Raw genomic sequence first — 18,502 nt, 5'->3', positions numbered from 1 at the left:
TACGGTGGCCTCGGCCGTCAGTTCATGAATATGTATGTATGAATGTGACGAGAAGTATAAAAGAGCTTTGACAAGCAAGAAGACCAGAAAGGAGCTACAAGCGCAAATCCATTTACCAAATTAAACTGATTTGTACATTATTTTTAACCATGATACAGAACAGTCATAGACAATGATAAATCAAATTCAATTTTTTCCTGATTTAATTTGTCAATGATTTGTCATATCTAAAGTTCCAAAAATGCATTTGTGATGACTGATTGATAATTATTAAATCTTACCCAGCATGGAAAATGCAAGAACTGCAATGATTCCAAAAAAGGTCTTTCCCATCTTGATTTGTCGGTTTGGTTCTTGGTTTTTGCTCAACGGAAAATAAAAATAATTTCAGCGTGAACTCTGATGAGCCTGTTTGATCAGACTATATTTATACTGTCAGACTGGTTGATGGGAGGGAACAATAGGGTTTTTTTCAGGTCTTCATCTCTACCTGAGGAGTCACCTGAAGCAGAGGTATGTGAAGAACGATTGATGCAATGAGGAAATCTAATAGAACACAATTGGCAGTACAAACTGCCAAACCCCGACACTTAAGTGAAATAACTAGTTGTTAACCCCTTTTATTTCACAATAACAGCCCAGTGGCCAGAATAAAGTATTCACATTGTAAGTTATTCAAACCACAGAGATGTTACATTTCTGCATTTCATATTAATCATATTAACATTTCCTTGGTGATGAATTTAAGATTACATGTATATGACTTTCTCATCATAAAGAAGATGGAAAGTTGGATAACGAGATTGAGGCGAGGCGAGGCGGCCGGTAAGCAGCAGATGGCAGGAGTTTGAGGCAAATAAGAGCATGTATTTTGATGACACATTGCCAGCTGTCTCTGCAGCAAAAACATGTTTTCCTTATCCTAACCAAATACTTTTTTTTGTAGTGCACCAAAATGGTCTTCTGAAGATCTCTGTCTGGTCTCAAACTCGACAGCATTTTTACTTTGTCTCGGGTTCGGACAAAGAGGACTTTTACTTTCTTGACAAGTCAAGACCACAACTGCAGGGATATTACTTAACTGCCTGTGCAAAAAATGAATAAAGACAATGAAGATTATCTCAGTTTCTTAGTTTTTCTTGGACATTTTTCATGGCACACTTATGCACACATACAGTATGGCAATAAAAGAGGCGTTTTTCAATAAAATTTGGATTTATGGTTTGTATGTTCTACATTGTATTATAAGTGTGTCATGCAGTGTGGGATTTTCTCTGGTTTGGTCTTGACTTGGTCTCAGTCCCTCAAAATCTTGGTCTTGTCTCTGTCTTAATACACTCTGGTTTTGATCATTACTTTGTCTGTCTAAACCTAAGCAAACCTTAAAGACAGTGTTGTCACAACATGAAACTAAAAAATTAAAACATTAAGAAATGTAAACATTCAGCATATCGGCTATGTATAAAACATATTTATGTAACATGAAGAGCAATAGAGTTACAGCAATGAATAATGGCCAGAAAAGCATCATGAAGAGAGAAATTGACCTTTTAAGTATAAAAGGTCACCCCAATTTCTCAGTTTTGTCCCCAATTTCTCAGTTTTGAGATCAATAAAGTATATCTATCTATCTATCTATCTATCTATCTATGTTTAACCATTAGACCCTTTCTGACATTAGTGTGAAATTGTCATAACAAATGATGTAAGAATTCTTAAATTAGAGGCATTTTTTTGAGGTCACAGTGACTTTTGACAACCAAAAATCTACAGAGTTCATCCTTGTATCCCAGTGTACATTGGTGCCAAATCTGAGACATTCAACAAGGTGTTTCTAGGCGTATTGCCTTCACAAGACTGGGATGGATGCAAAGTCACAGTGACCTTGACCTTTGACCATGAAAACCTAATCACTTTATCTTTGACATTAAGTGGACGTTTGTGCCAAATTTGACGAATTTCCCTAAAGGCATTCTTAAAATATCACACTCTCGTGAATGAGACAAACCTGCAATACCAGTGAGCTTGACCTTTAAATACCAAAATGTTATCAGTTCATCCTTGACATTCTGTGAATGTTTGTGCCAAATTGGGAGAAATTTAAAGTTCTTGAAAAATCCTGTTGACAGGAGTTGTAAGTACAGATAATCTGAAAACATAATGCGTCTTGCCACAGCTGTTGGCGGTTTGGAGGCATAAAAATGATTCAAATTGATAGTTTCTGCTAGTTTTGGCTAATAAATTAGTCAACCAACTGTTTTAGTTTACTCACATATACATGTGTGTAAAGTGTGTTAAATGTGTTTCAGCTCTAAAACATATTATTGTTGCAAGGTGAAAAGTGAAGTAGAAAAATATGGGTATATTTATTTTTATGATTCTACTGAAGAGTAATTTAAGAAATAAGAGATGTAGAAAAACATTAAAATCTGAGTCAGTTTGCGTTATAAAACCAAACACGTAGTATCTAACTTTTACATCTTCAGAACCTCCAGACCCTAAACAAGCTACACTTGACTCAGAAAATGCATAATTTTAGAAACTTTTTTAGGTACTTTTCTTATTTACAAATGATTTATGGTGTAAAAGCTCTTTGATTGCAGCTTTGCTCTGGTTTGAACAGCAGATTTCCTCATACACTGAAAATGTCTGCAGTGTGCCAAAACCTGAAATCAGGACAGATGAGTGCCATCACACCGTCTCGGCTGGCAGCATCAAAACCTGAAGAACCAGTTGGCCCTGCGGGACAGCAACAAGCCGAGAGACATTTAGAGAGAAGAAACTAAATGAAAACAGTGAAACCACACAGGACGAAATCTTTTCCCAGTTTACAAATTTATTGCATTCTTCAGATTGTCTATGTATCAAATTCTGAAACAACATTTAGACAAGTTTCTTTTTCAAAGAATAATGCCAAAAGTGACAATTTTGAGAAATCAATTTTAATGATTTGTCTTAAATAGAGATAATCTGAAGATTGGTCCTGAAATTGTAAAAAAAAATTGTTGAAAGTATTGCTGCAACCTCAATTACATTTCAATATCTGCAAACATGATAAATTTAATCACGTTCTTCTCATATTTACATTCAGAACTAGCAAAATAAACAAAAGCTTTTACCCAACAATTTGCAGTGAGGATTTGACACAAAAACCAAAAAATAAAAACAGGTTAAACGCAGAATTAATGGAGCCATTTGTGTAAAAAATTAACAGAACCAGCTAAACAAAAAGAAAGATTTTCACAAAGACAACCAGACATAAGTCAAGAGAGAATTTACAAAATGTTAGCTACATAATAATAATAAAGCAAACAAATGGCAATAAATGGAATGAATACAGATAGAAATGTTCGCAGGAGATTTGAAATCTATAATATTTTGAATATTAAGACTCTTAAATGACAGTATAAGCGGGTCAAAGGCGATAAATTAAAGAAACAGTTCAACATTTTGTGAAACTGGGAAATTCTTCTTGCATTGAGTTAGCGAGAAGAACAATACATCTTTTATGTTTATATGTAAAAAACATGGAGCTACAGCCAGCTGCTGGTTAGCGTAGCTTAGCATAAAGACTACAAACAGGGGACACGGCTAGCCTGGCTCCGTCCACTGGTGGAAAAAAAAACAAAAGTAATACCATGCCTACAGCTCAAAATTTGTATTATGTGTGTGTAAAAAAAACACAACTTGTTAGTTAAACTTTTTACAAACTTGTTTGGTAGCCATGTTTTTGTCTTTATTTTAACCTTCACTTTTCATCAGGCTAGCTGTTTCTCAGTGTTTCCAGTCTTTGTGCTATGCTAAGCTAAGCTAAGCGGCTGCTGGCTGTAGCTTCACATTTAATGGACATAAATGAAAGTGGTATCCATCTTCTCATCTAACTCTTGAAAAAAAACAAAGGCGAATAAATTTCTCAAATTGTTGGACTGTTCCTTTAAGCTGTAATGACCCCAAAATTAGCTACAATGATGTTGCCCATTAGTTTATGGGCTCAGGTTTTGAAGCCGAGTTTGGTATATTGGTTGTCGCAATCTATGACGTTTTGGCATAAGAAATGACCATATTTGGACAAGAATTAGATACAATTAAAAAGGACAAAAAGAGGGAATTTAATTTGAACTTGTATTAACATTTTTGTGACGATACACCTCAAGAGTAGTGAACACAAGACCCATGTGGAAAAAAAAAATCAGAAGAGATTATTTAATCCTTGTAGTGCTGATGTGTGTTCATTATGTGTTGTGCATTTTATGTGTGTGTGTGTGCTCTTTGTGTCTTCTGTCATCTACTGTATTTTCTGTCAAACCAGGACGTGGGCCACAAACAGAGCAGTGACGGTGGCGAGGGCCAGGCTCAGCCCGGAGGCCCCGGGCAGACCGGGCGCAGCGTTGCACAGGTCAGTGTTGCAGCACGTTTTGGTCATGGTGTAGACGGTGGCGTTGGAGGAGCTGGTTGGGAAGTTCACCTGTTCGGTCGAGTTGCATTTGGCCACTGCTAGACAGCCCTTCTTCTTGATATCCAAGAAGCCAGCTGTGGAGTGACGACAAACACACATCGTCACTGACAGTTTCTATTGTTCACTGTGTTTGACTTTGAGAGGTGTGGGCTGCACACGGGGAAAAACGTGTTCCTCCACGTTTGGCGATTTTCTGGTTTTAACTATCATTTAAATACTAAATACTAAAAAGGTGCTTGATCGACATCACTTTTCTGGTGCTGCTTTCAGATGCCTTTCACAAGTATTTTAACCCTTTGTTAAAGTCAATACAATTGGTGCAATTTCTTTCAAAATCGTGGTGGAAAAAAGCTATGAGCAACTTGTTAATAATTATTCCACAAATTGCAAATAATAAAATTATAGATTATTATAGATAGGAAATATATTGTAGAAACTTATTTTTAAAGAAGCTAGGGTAAAATTTCTAGGGGAAAAAAATCTTTCTTTTTTTTTTAAAAAAAAAAGGCTAGGAAAAAATATATATTTATAATTATCCCTATGTTACAGAAATATATATATATATATATATATATATATATATATATATGTATACAGAAATAAATACATACATAAATGCTGTTTCCCAGGTTTACCATATTAGCTCATATAATCATCAGACAGCCCATCAGATCTTGAATTGATAAATAAAATGGGTGTAAAAACAAATGTTTATACATTGTATGTATGTATGTATGTCGAAATTGTTGGAAACATTTGTATTTTTTTTAATTATGGGCACATACTGCCTACATTTTTTCAGTTCATGTAAAAACATATATTTGGGTTCATTGTTATGTTTTTAAACCACTCTGTTCACCACAAGTCTCCTTTATTCCACTTTTTTATTTATTCTTTATTTATTTCAGCTCCTCTGCTCACTTGCAATCTAGTTTTCACACACTCTTACACTCTAACACCTGGTCTTAAATGTGTTAAAGCAGGTTGATTGGCAGCTGCTTCATTACTATAAATTCTCTACTTAATTAGCTGAGCCACTCCACAATCTTTCCTTGTAGCCCCTAATTGGGAATCATTGGCTGGAATTACAAAACCTTTCTGTTGATTGAAGAATTAAACATTGTCCTTGTCTCAACCTTTTAAAGAAAACACTTTCACAACTGAAAAGGTAATCTCCATTATAGGTATTTTGAGAATTCAGCCTGTTGTGTTTCATGTAAATGTTGATGACAACACTTCTTTATGGAGAATGTCGTCCAGTGAGATTTTTAACGTCTGAGCTCCTTACCTGCCTGCCCGACACCACTGTAGCATTGTTCCCCGCTGTCACAGGTGACTCTAGAGGTTATGCACAGGTTCCCAAAACCGAGGCCGCATTTGTAGCACTGCAGGGCTTGAACTGGTATCGGCAGAGAGTGGGAGGGGGATGGAGGAGGGAGACAAGGAGGAAAGAGGAAGTAGAATAGTAGAATTAGCACAAATAGTTTGTACCAGACTATAATTAGGAGGTTAAAATGCAGGTTAATAAATGCGTCAGCACTCCAGTAAACATCATCTCGTGTTTGTCTCGACCGAAGGCCTTTGCTGAGACTGTTTCAGTGTCTCCCATCCACTCAGACGATGCAGCGTGGCATTTTAAACAAAAAGACTGACAAGTGACATAAAGTCAGTGACCATGGAGGGGACAGACTGGTGACTTTTGACCTGTACCACAGGTACAGCATCTTTTAAAAGTTTTGTATATAACTTTCAGAAAATCATCATGCTGTATTAGAAGGCTGGAAAATACATCGCTATCATATTTAGAATAATGTTGTTATGTGCATTGTTCCTGTATTTCTTTTGAACCACTGGTACACTGATTTCTTGTCATAAGTGGAAAACTTGAAACTGTACTCATGGTTTTATTTATAGTTGGGCGATATGGCTCTAAAATAAAATCATGACATTTTCAGGCTATATCACAATACACAATATATATTTCAATATTTCCTATAAATTACTGTAAACTACTAAAGAACAAAATAACTACAGTTGCAAATAAAGTAGCTACTGCCATTAAATATACTACAGTTAAAATAAAGTTGAATAAAATACTGTTATATGTGTTAAATAAAGTATAAAGTTAAATGAAGTAATGGTATAGCAGGGTTAAAAAAAGTATTGTTATAATTAAATAGATCAAAGCACAAAGGGTTATCAGATGTCAACAAAATAAAAGATATAGCAACATATCAAATAGTAGATGTTTTTTTAAATCATCAGACAATATATTCTGTCATATAACATAGTCCAAGTTTTACTTTTTTATTTTAAATGCAAGCTACAAAAGTAAACTAAATGAGTTTAGTGTCAATATTTGCAGTTTCTGACAAAAAGAAAAATCAGTGCACTTTCAACATGACAAACCTTTAATAAAACCAGAGCTATTTAACCGGTTTCACGTAACAGGTGTGATTAGTGTCCAGACATAGAAAAATGACTCCAGACTGCAGATAATTGTACACAGTGCAGAACCTATAAATTCAAACCATTAGTTTGCACAGTGGAAACTCTTAGGTCAGTTTATAGTCGAGGTTTGTTGACAAAAGCCTGCCTCACAGATAACAGGACTAAAGAGGTGGTCATTAACTGAGTGCGTTTGTCAGCTCAGGGTTTTCCGATCGCTCACAGAGAATCAGCTCACATGACAGAAACGCGCTTTTCACAACTGAATGCAAAGAGCAACATGGAGTGAAGAATACGGCACACAAAATAACATCCAATAAATAGGATTAGCTATAAAGAAGGCAACAATAAACACATAACCATAGTTAAAAAATTGGGGACTCCCATCGATTTTACACCTGAACATCAGTTTATTTGTAATAAAAACAGTTGTATAACATCTTTTATGGCTCTGGAGAAGCTTTGGGGTTCTCCCTTTAAATGAAAAGTCCTCATTTATATAGTTTCATTTTTTGCAGTTAGAACAAGAAAACAATATACTTTCAATGTGCACCAACAAGAAGTGATGCAACTGTAACACAACAGAGTGTAGACTGATGAATCAAAATCCAGGTACGCTGTTTGTTTGTTTGTATTATTAGTCCAATTTTATGGAGCTGTCGTCTCATAAAATTGTGACTAAAGACGCTCATTCTTGTGTTTAAATAAACCCAGGTGATATAAGCAATGTGCAGACAAACGTCAATCAAATCTGAATTTTTGAATCACGCTTCAAGCTTTGTCATGAGGAAGTTGTTGTTCTCAAAACTTCCTGGAACTGTTTTTTGTTTTTTGGTTTACTGCTGTCCACACCCTGTTCTATGTATATGGATTGACAGCTCATGCAAAAATAAAAACCTGGAAGCAAATCAAATGTCACCACAGTAGCTTTAAATCATTGGACTGGAATTATGGCAGCTCTGGCTTAGAAGACAAAAAACCCAACAACATATGAAAAGAAACAACACTTTAATAAAAGCTAAGTGCCAAAGATTTACTGTACGTCAAAATAAAGTGTTTGTTTTGTGTTTTGGATTTTTTTTTTTTTTTTTACAAACTTGCCACATTCACATGTCACTTGTGGTCCATTGTTGGACCATGACCCACCAGTTGGGAACCACTGGAATAGAGGATCTAACAGACACATCATTTAGTTGAATTGTGGGAAAAGTAAGATCCAGTTTTTGACTCGTGTTAGGGACTAAAAGGTTCTTTCTTCTTTTTTTCAATGTATCTTTCCCCAGTCTTAAACAGAGTAACAGTTATAGAGATGCAATTCTAAATCACATTTTAACAACATAGTCCCGACAGCCGTCTACATGTGCACGCTTAAACTTCCTGCAGTATTAAAGTTTTCCATATTTCGACATTATCAATGACAGGTTGGGGCATGTTAATAGGAATATTCACAGCTGCACATCAACAGGAATATTCACTATCATTCGCCATGTAAACAACGAAGTAAGAATATCGTCTTTTTTGGAATAAGGGTAAAACCTGTACTTTTTTTTAATGCATGCAAACATAATGACTGAGGCTGAACATTGACCTCATTTTAGCTGAGGTGAAAGAGTAAATCTCATACACTCAAATGATCTCAGTGGCAGCGGAGGAACACCCAACATGCACCTGTAAACTGGGCTGCTTGGACTGATTAACAAAGCTACTTCATAATAAGCCCTCTGTCATTATAAACTGGATTGAACATTGTCTTGGACGCGCTCCAAAGGACATACAACATAAAAACAAAAACACAACAAAGGTTGACGCTTCACCCGTCATCGAAGCGCTGAAAAAGTTGAGGCCAGCTCAAATTCTATTTGAGGTGCGTCACACTTGTCAGTAGCAACAATTGTCAGGCGTTCACTGGAAATGATCTGTAGCTTGTTGTTTTATCACTCGTAGAATAAAAGCAGAATTACAGACTTGAATATTATGAGATCAGGTTGGTGAGGACTAAATGACAGATTGCTCTTTGTGAGATGATGCAAGAAGATGCAGCTCTTATCAGCTAAAATGCAGTCTCACATTTATGTATCCCACTGCATTTACAAAAAACAACATTAACCTTAGTAACTCATGTAGGGGGATGGATGCTGCTGTTTTACTAACATGTTTGCTGAGCTGACTCATGATCATGCACAACTTTTTCCAGTTGAGTAGCTCCCATTACATCACACTCAAAAAAAAAAAAAAAAAAATCACATGCACACATGGTTGTCACTTTTCCAGGATGAACATATTAGTAAATGGTGGAGAAATGACAAAAAGTTGTTAAGCTCCTCATTAAACCAGAGTTTGACTTGAAAAAATAAATAATATGCTTCGGTTTTCAAGTGACAAAATAAAAACCTGTATGACCCAATGGGAGGGCCTGACTTCAATCAATCAATCTGATGAGATAATTTAGATTCTTCACTTTAGAGATAAAAACAGCCACACCTTTGTTCTAACAGCCCCACACCCTGTCTCACAGGTTTCGGTTACACCCGAGTTCAAGTAGAGCTAAAAATTTACACACTTTTGACAATCCTCATGTCCTCTCTTGTTGCTCCTGCTCACACATGAGCTCATAAATACAATTAAAATATAATCTGTTGTGAGATAAAACATTTTTCTTTGCCTGACAGACACAAAAAGTCCAAATCAAAGTGTGCGTGGTGAGATCAGCACGACCACACCTAGAAACACCTCAGCGCTTTGCAATGCTGACTGATGTGTCACCATCTGAAATCCAGTCTGACCTGATCCTCCACGCTACTGAGTCATCTCTCTCACGCAAGCGCGCACACACACACACACACACACACACACACACACACACACACTCAGTTGTGCAAACAAGAGAGGTGAAGTCACATGGTTGCAGGACAGCTAAATGCGTTCAGTTACGGCAGACTGTTTGTTCTCTGCAGCCAAAGTGTCTCGGCATGTGATTGGTTGCGTCTTCTTTGATTGCAAAAGATTCCCTACACAACATATTTCCATACAGAGCAGGCTCGAGGGACGAAAAGATCAAATAAGTATGTATACATTCATATACAGGTGCAGTCAATCACTTCTGACAACTTAATAGGCAGAGGAGATTTACAGGCGAGACGCTGTGTTACATATTTGCAGAATTCATTTGCAAATGACTCCTTCTGCAGCTGCTGGAGTTTAAGAACTTTGTGTCTTTATGAATGTGGTAAAAAAAAAGTTTCTCTTATACTGGTAAGCCATGTGGTAAGCATTTATGTCACCTCCCCACACACCTCCTTCAAATCTTACTGCAGGTGCACGAGCATGGACACACATGAGCACAAAACACGTGTTAATGAGGACGAGTTGCCGGATGTCCGGAGTGCTCAAAAATGTCCTGAATAGCTGTCAAAGTAACCGTCCGGAGTACTACGAGTCCTCGGATAGTTTACTTAAGAAAAAGTAGCAAAACAACATTGTAGAGATACTCTTGTTACAAGCAGAAGTCCTGCATTCAATATTCTACTCTAAAAAGACACAAGTGTAACTAGTGCAAGACAAAAAAAACCTCAACAGAATAATAATATACAGATATAGATTTAACAAAACTATGAGTTACTCAACCCAATATTACAATAATGAAGGTGAAAGCCAACTGCAATATCAATATTTCTACATGTATTAACCCTTTTTACGCAATATGGCTTGATTTCTGTCTTGATTTCCAGCTTGATTTCCTCATTGCAATGAGCAATGTAAAACAAAATGATGAAAAATACGCACAAAAAAATTACCTTTTTTAATTGTTTACCTGAAAATTGTTTTTAAAAAGAAATAAAAAGGAAAGTTTAAAACAAGAAAATTACCTGCAAAAAGTGCTTAAAAATGATATCAATTTCAAGACAGAATTTTAAATATCTAATTTTAATCATTTTAAATATAGTTTTCCCCCTTGTTTTTTTCCTTTTTTTGCCCTAGACATTTTTCCCAGCTTTTTAAAAATATTTTTCTAAATCTACTCATTTTTAAAAATGTGTGAAACATTTCTTATGTTGCTCATTGCCTTTTTTCCCAAGTTTTTTCTTAGTGCTCAAAGGTTAAATTCGTGTGAAAGGCGTCTGACAGGAGCACAAGAAAAGTGATGCAGCTTCAGGTTTCAAAGTGTTGAACAAACTATGTATTTAAGTGTCTTGAGTAGTTCAATCTTTAGGCTTATAATGTGTAATACTATTAGAATATGTGGATGGTATCTTATATTTAAAATCGTCTGCAAGTGACAGAGTAAACACAGCTGTCATATAAAAGCAGTGGAGTAAAAAGTACAATATTTGTTGCTAACGTGTCGTTGAAGTAGAAGTATAACATTGCTGAAGATGTAAATACTTTAAGGGATAGCTTTGATGTTAAGTAGTGGAGTTGTATGAGGTACTTATCCAGTCATGTCTGTCAGCATGCCTCCAGTTTGGAGAAGCTTAAACAAATTTTAACCACCTAAAAAACTCCCACCTAAGTATAAGTGTATATTGAGAGTATTTTTACTGCTTTATCCTTCAGTCAGACAGTTTGTTAGGACGAGGAAGCCTTTAACAGCTTCAGGTCTCCATCTCTGCTCTTCTCAAAGCCACCAGACTCCATTGACAAAAACAGAAATTTAAGCTTTTAGAGCACAGTAGCTGCTGGTTCACCGCTGCTTCAATCAGTTTGTTTGTTTGTGTTATTTTGTGACTTTGGTGTTTTCAATGGTTAGTTCGAAATCACCAAAGTCACACAGTAACATAAACCTGCTAACTTAAAGAGGCAGCGGCAGAGCAGCACCTCTGCTGTTCAGTGATGTTAAATCACTGTTTTTGTCAATGGACTCTGGCTTTGGAGAAAGAGATATAACAGCTTCATCTTCCCATCAGAAATAGATGTCTGACAGCAAAATCAAGCAGTAAAAATGTTTTAGGTGGGACTTTGTTTTAGGTTCCTAAAATACATTTTGCTGCTGACTCCTCCACAGCAGCACATTACTTCAAAATTCATCAAAATCGAGCCCACTTCTCCTAACTTTGGGTGCCAACTAACTTTTATTGTACAGTATATAATACACTGACAATGTAATAATACCTCATACAACCCCACTTCAAAAGATCTGATTATCCCTTTAGGTAACGTTTAAATAGCCCAGAATTGTGATAGAGTCATTGAATAAGGTTATCTTTCCCACTAAGACAGAGATCAGCAACCACGAAAACTGTGAAGTTGAAGTTTTCAGGCTGATTATTCTACTTCAGAAACAGACAAACAGTATGTAATATTTTAAAATTCACTCTCAATTAGAAAATCTTTAGGGAATGGGAGAGTAAAGTCTATCAGATGATATTCTCAAACTCACTTTAACTATAGTTCTAAGGGATTAAATTAATACATTTGCTAAATATAAAAAAACTAAAACTAAAATTACAAGAAATATTATTCTGTGTTTATTTTTTAGGCTGTTAAGTGAATCTAAACTTATTGAAAAGGACTCTACAGCCTTAAATATGTAGAAATAACAGAATTCATAAACAAGAAATCCAAAATTAAGTCAGTGCAGATCAATAATTAAGATACTTGGAGCACCAGTATTTCATAAAGTGACTTTTGAGGATGATATTTTTATATTACAGTGAGTTATTCTGCCTATAATCAAGCAAAATGCTGCTTTTTCCATCCAGTTTGATGGCAAGGAGGGTGTGAACCCTGAGGTGTGGCACATTACTGATCAGTGTTTCTGTCGTGCGCTGCCCTCTGCTGCTCCGTCAATAAAACAGCAGATCACAGAGCATCAGCCCTTCAGGCTCAACATGTTAAAACTCACAACACAAGGGCAGATAGAAAAATAACAACGGAACTAACGGTTAATGATGAGTTTAAAAAGCAAAAATCCTGTTAATTCTTACACACAGGAAAGAGAAAATAGTAAAAAAAAAAAAAAGTGATGACAGAGGGATAAAAGCTTTGATAGTGGACGGTGGGGATGAAAGAAAGAAGTCTTTGAGGCTTTAAACGCAGCAAACGCAGTGACATCTTGTGGTTTACAAGATGTATAGCAGTCGCTGAGAACTGGACAAAACACCAAAGTCATTATAGTTAACTAAAATTAAACTAAAAACTAAGACTGGGTGAGGGAAATAACATTTTTCCTGAAATAAAAACAGAAAAGAATAATTAAGTTTATTTAGCATAAAAAACTAAACCTAACAGAGGAGATGTAACTAAATCAAATAAAAATGTTCAGGAAATATCTTTAATTTTAGTCCAATTTAATAAAATTGGTGTTTCCGTTCATTTAAACTAGGATGTCTACATGACTGTATCAATTGCCTTCACAAAGTGTTGTTAGTGTTATCAATACCTATTATGAACTTCTAAACTCTTGCCCCTGACAAATACCCTATATTATGATAAAAAAAAATGTAAAAAATGTAAAAAATAAATCTATTGAACTCTGAATTCATAACAAAATAAATAAAAACTGAATAAAATTAAAAATCAAACTACAATGCCTGTGCAAAGCTCTACAACACCTCTGTTTTAATATTTTCAGAATCATATGTGTGCAATAAACGTCATCAATCCTGTGTAATGTAAAGTTTATAATCTACATTTTATCACAAGTGTTGCATTAAATGTAGGTGGTATTGTGCAATATGTTTCAGTAAAATCATGAATTAATGCAAAAGCCTGTTTTTCTGATATAAAACCTCAGTACTTAGTTTATCCTCAGTGTCACTGAGTGCTCACATGTCTTACATTATGTAACATTTCATATGAGAAATTGCATAACTTTAAAAACTGTCACACTAAATGAAGCACTCCCCGAAGCACTAATGACGTTTGAATTTCTGGACGTCTTTAGTCACATGGTGTCGCTGACACGATGTGTGGACGCTGTGCGCGTCACAGGAGTTCAACGAGCTGCTATTCGCCCGTCTCCAGCTGATAGTGTCCTCCGTGTGGTGTCTTTTTTGTAATCAGTGCTTTGGGAGGAGTCACTACCCAGCACTTGCAGTGAAGGCATCCTTTTAAAATAGATTGTTTCTAGTTCAAACATGTTTTTATTTTGTGTCTGTTGTCAGTCGTTAACTCATCCATGTGTGATCAACAGAAGCAGCTGAGCAGTGACTAAATCCAGCTTCCCACCGGCTAAAAAAAAAAAAAAAAATCTGCATTTTCTTTAAAGTCCTATTCAACTTCATTTTTTAAAAATTAAGAGCTGTCTGAGCTCACTGTGGGGAACAACTGCAAAGCAAAATGGTGGAAAAACAACAAGCCCAATATTAAATTCACAATGTGAGTCATGTGCTACAGCACCAAACCCACAGTGCACGGAAAATTAAAATGAGACAACATGTCGTGAGATGAATATGCAAACATGAAAAGAAATGTGAGGGTAAAAATGCAAAGAGTGCCCTCAGAGTGTCTGCTGGGATAACGAACATCCTCAAACCTTTAGCTTCTTAAAAGTTGAAGATAAAGACACCGGGCAGGGTGTGTTGTGTAAATATGCCCACAGGTCACGATGCAGACATCCTTAAAGGATGGGATTACCCAGACTGATGGGAGGAGTAGGTGGATTAAATGTTCGGCTTGAAGGGGTTTTTGTCCCCCTCTGAAATTAGTTTTTACAGATCAATAAACACATAAAACTGTAACATAAAAATGCAAATGGAATTTGCATTTGTATTAACCCTTTAACCCCTAGATCAAAATCAGTTTATTTCGCCATGCTCAGAAGTCTCTCACAAGCATTTGAACCATTGAAAATTAATTTGATTTCTTTGACAAAGAAATGGGAAAAGTATAATGAGCAACTTGGCAAGAAATGTCCTGCAAATTGAAAAAAAAAAAAAAAAGGTAAAAAATGACCAAAACATAGAATTAATTATTAGATATTTTCAAGAAATGTATATACAATTATTTTAAATTATGTTACAGTTTTTATTTGTTGTTGTTTTTTTGTTTTTTTTAGCACTTACACTTTTTTTCCCCAAGTAGTTTTCTTATAATTTTTTTTCGAATTCCTTGCTGAATTTTGGGCCCTTCCCTGTTTACATGTCCATTGCCTCCTTCTCACAGAAATCAAGACAGTTTGTTCACGTTTCAAAAGTTCAAATAAAAAAGGGTTTAAGATAACAGGTTTACTCCTGACTTTCATCTTGCAACCTGACAAATTTTCTGACATCTGGATTTAAAAAAAGCCGAGCATTTTTGTCTATTTTTACTTGCATCTGGTGCTTGGGGAAACCTCTCAGAAGCCTGTAACATGTTTACTTCAAAACTCAAACCAGACTGCCGTCTGAAATCATCCACTTTTCACCCACTCACACATATTTATCCCTCCTGGTCACTTTTACAAGTTGATGTAAAACCTTTGTATGTAATTATTTGTATTTGTGAATCCCTCTACTGTTACAAATAACTGTTAAAGCAAAGTATTCACAAGCCAAAGGTTGAAGTTATCACCTGAAAGTATAAAAAAAACCAGCCAGGACTAGAATATAGTTCCCGTTAGGAAGGGTGTGGTTTGAAACAGGAGACTGAAACAACAGGGCTAGGGGGATCCAGAGGAAAAAAATGGACTACAATAGCTTCAAAACACAATAGTCGAGGAACAAATGGCTCTTATAGTGCGCCCAGTCTAAAGATCCTCTATAGAAGTGGAATTTGAGACTTGGGCAAACCCTCAACTGTCTCAGGGTGAGGAATTTCTCATGCAAAGGCTGGCAGGTTTGGACATGATTCAGTCTTTTAATAATGTCTGGAAAAAAAGAAAAAAAAAAATCCCCGCACCACAAACAGGCTGCCTCACCCCAACCCATAATAACAGCATTAGAGTAAAGCCTGGGATGTGCATGGAGGTAAACACAGCAACTCTGTGGCAACTTTGTTTCATCTGTGAATCTTACGCTTTCTGTGCATCTCTCTTCAGCTTAAAAAACAAGATAACATTTGATTTTAGGGCTGCAACTTAGACTAAATTACTCAATTAACCACTTGAAATATTAAACTATGAAATACCATACACTACTAAAACATGACTATTATAAATTCCCAAATACCAAGGTCTTGTTTTTGTTTTATCCAACCAATGGTCCACTTATATAGTCAGTGCTTGCTTGAATATTTACTAAAATTATTAATCAGAGTTCAAGAGTTTTTCTGTTGAGTAAATAGCTGATTATTTAAACTCTGATTCAGTTGTTAAATCTTTATTTTTAGTTGACAACGTTAACTTTTTAAAAATTACTTTTAGCTACCTATTTCAAATGTATTACTTTTAGCTAAAAATATTTCAACCGTTTGTCCATTAGCCTTTTTTATCCATCTTTTTAGATTTTTAATCCATTATGATTAACAGTTAGCTATTTCAACCGTTTGCCTGTTACTTTTTATGCTAACAACTCTTTTAACCATCTTATTTCTAGCTAGATCTATTCCAACTGTTTGTCCATTAGCCTAATTTTAGCTATTTTAATTGTTTAGCTATTCCTTCTAGCTAACTATATTGACTGTTTTATTACTTTTAGCTAACTATTTCAACCATTTATCAATTACAATTAATATTTACCTGGACATTTCAGCTGTTTATGCATTACTTTTAATGCTAGCTAGCAAATTCAACCATTTGTCCGCAACATTTAGCAAACTCTATCAACTGATTTATCACTTCAAGCTGATTATATCAACTGTTTTATCACTTTTAAGTGCATATTTCATCCATTTCATTACTTTTAGCAAGACATATTCCAACTATTTGTCCATTAGCCAACTTTTAGCTAACCATTTTAACCGTCAATGCATTAATTTTCTCTAACTATTTAAACTGTTTATCCAGAAATTTTAACACTAGCTTATTATTTCAACTGTTTATTTATTTTTTAGCTAACTATTTCGACTGTTTGTCTGTTACTTTTAATGTTAGCTAACAATTTCAATTGTTTGTCCACAACTTTTAGCAAACTTTATTAAATGATTTATTACTTTAAGCTGACTATAACAACAGTTTATTACTTTTAGCTAACTATTTTATTAATCCATTTTTAGCGCACTATTTAAACTGTCCATCCATGACTTTTAACACTAGCTAATTATTACAACTGTTTATCCGAAACTTTTAGCTAGCTTTTTAAGCTGTTTATTATCTAACTATTACAAGTGTTTCCCGTTACTTTAAGCTCACTATTTTGAAATCAGTTGGGATGAATGTTTTTTCAAGGTACAAGGTAGTTTATTAGTATTTTTTTTTTCAATATAGTTTAGAAAATAAATTAATTGATCTAAATTAAAAACTCAAAAAAAAATCTCTTAAATTCAGATGGCACTGACAGGAACTTAAAAAAACAACAGGTTATGTTACAACAAGGGGTGCGTTCGCAAAACTGATTTAACACTCTACACTAAAACAACAGAGCTGTTGTTCAAAGACACAGAGCGTTTTGTTTCTACATGAATAAACAAACGGTGTAGTTAACCACACATTTACTCCAAAGAGCTTCACTGTTCTTTATGTCATCTGAAACAGTCAAATGATTGCTCTGATTGTTATCAGTGCAACTGATACACACCCCAAAACAATCAGGGACAGATGGTATATCATGATACAACAGTTACCAGAACAAAGTTAATCTCAAATCACAGGGTGGCCATTTGTCACAAAAAGGTGCCCACTTCTTGTTTTGGGCCCCCTGCCCCTAAAATGATGTGAAGACATCACTGCAGTGAACACACCCAGTCAAACAACAGCTCCAAGGTCTGCAGCCTTCAACACTGAACACACAGACTTAAAAAAAAAAAAACCAAACAAACATTACACACACACACACACTTGTGACGCACAAATCCAAACAGGGAAAGACAATTACAGTTTTTAGTATTATTGACCTATTTGACAGGATCCCATCTGTGTTGAAAAAAATGTACATTTTTCTCGTCTAAACTAAAAATAAGATAACGGAAAACATGAGAGCTGCGCGCAGAAACAAAATCTAGAAATGTAACACAATACAGTAAATTTGCAAAACAACAAAAATAAAATCCAAACGCAATTCTGCAGAAAACACTGTTTTTTTTTTAGGGGAAACCAACCCAAACAAACCACAGCCACATCAACGTCATGCAGAGAAACCTATTTTATCGGGGGAGAAAATTAAATGCTCTCTCTAAAATGCGAGCATGTTAACTTTTAGTAAATTATGTTTTGGATGTAGGTTAAGTTTTCGTAGTGACACGCTTTAAACTGCATTTTTAAATGAATAAATCCTGATTTATTTAGAGTATTTTACTCACCGGCTGCAATGCAGAATCCGACAGCAAAGAGCTGCAGAATAACTCTGTTCATCTTGGAAATAAATGACAGGAAAAACGCTACAAATTAAACTTTCGGGAGAGACTGTGTGCCTGTGAAGACCTTTTTTATGTTTGATCACAAACTTTTTTTTCCGCCATTTATAAGCTTCCACCTCCCATCCAAACGTCACCGTTATCCAATCAGAGGAGGTCTTCTGGGACACCCAACCAGGTTGTTTCTCCCAAACTCTCCCACCTGTCTGAATCACACGCGATGTGGGAAGA

General features: G+C 35.4%; 1 protein-coding gene across 1 annotated transcript; it reads right to left on the bottom strand.

Annotated features, from left to right (window-relative positions):
* Window positions 1-2,818: 2,818 nt before the first annotated feature.
* Window positions 2,819-18,353, bottom strand: LOC121958322 (sperm acrosome membrane-associated protein 4-like). The gene is made up of 3 exons (XM_042507226.1): window positions 18,218-18,353; window positions 5,745-5,855; window positions 2,819-4,530 (listed from the first exon to the last, which is right to left on the bottom strand). Exons 1-3 carry the CDS (start codon window positions 18,267-18,269, stop codon window positions 4,301-4,303), a joined length of 393 nt encoding a protein of 130 aa, XP_042363160.1. The 5' UTR covers window positions 18,270-18,353; the 3' UTR covers window positions 2,819-4,300.
* Between the last annotated feature and the right edge of the window lie 149 nt (window positions 18,354-18,502).

This window comes from Plectropomus leopardus, chromosome 18 (genome assembly GCF_008729295.1).
Source record: "Plectropomus leopardus isolate mb chromosome 18, YSFRI_Pleo_2.0, whole genome shotgun sequence".
NCBI lineage: Eukaryota > Metazoa > Chordata > Actinopteri > Perciformes > Serranidae > Plectropomus > Plectropomus leopardus.
This window is presented reverse-complemented; position numbering and strand designations above follow the sequence as displayed.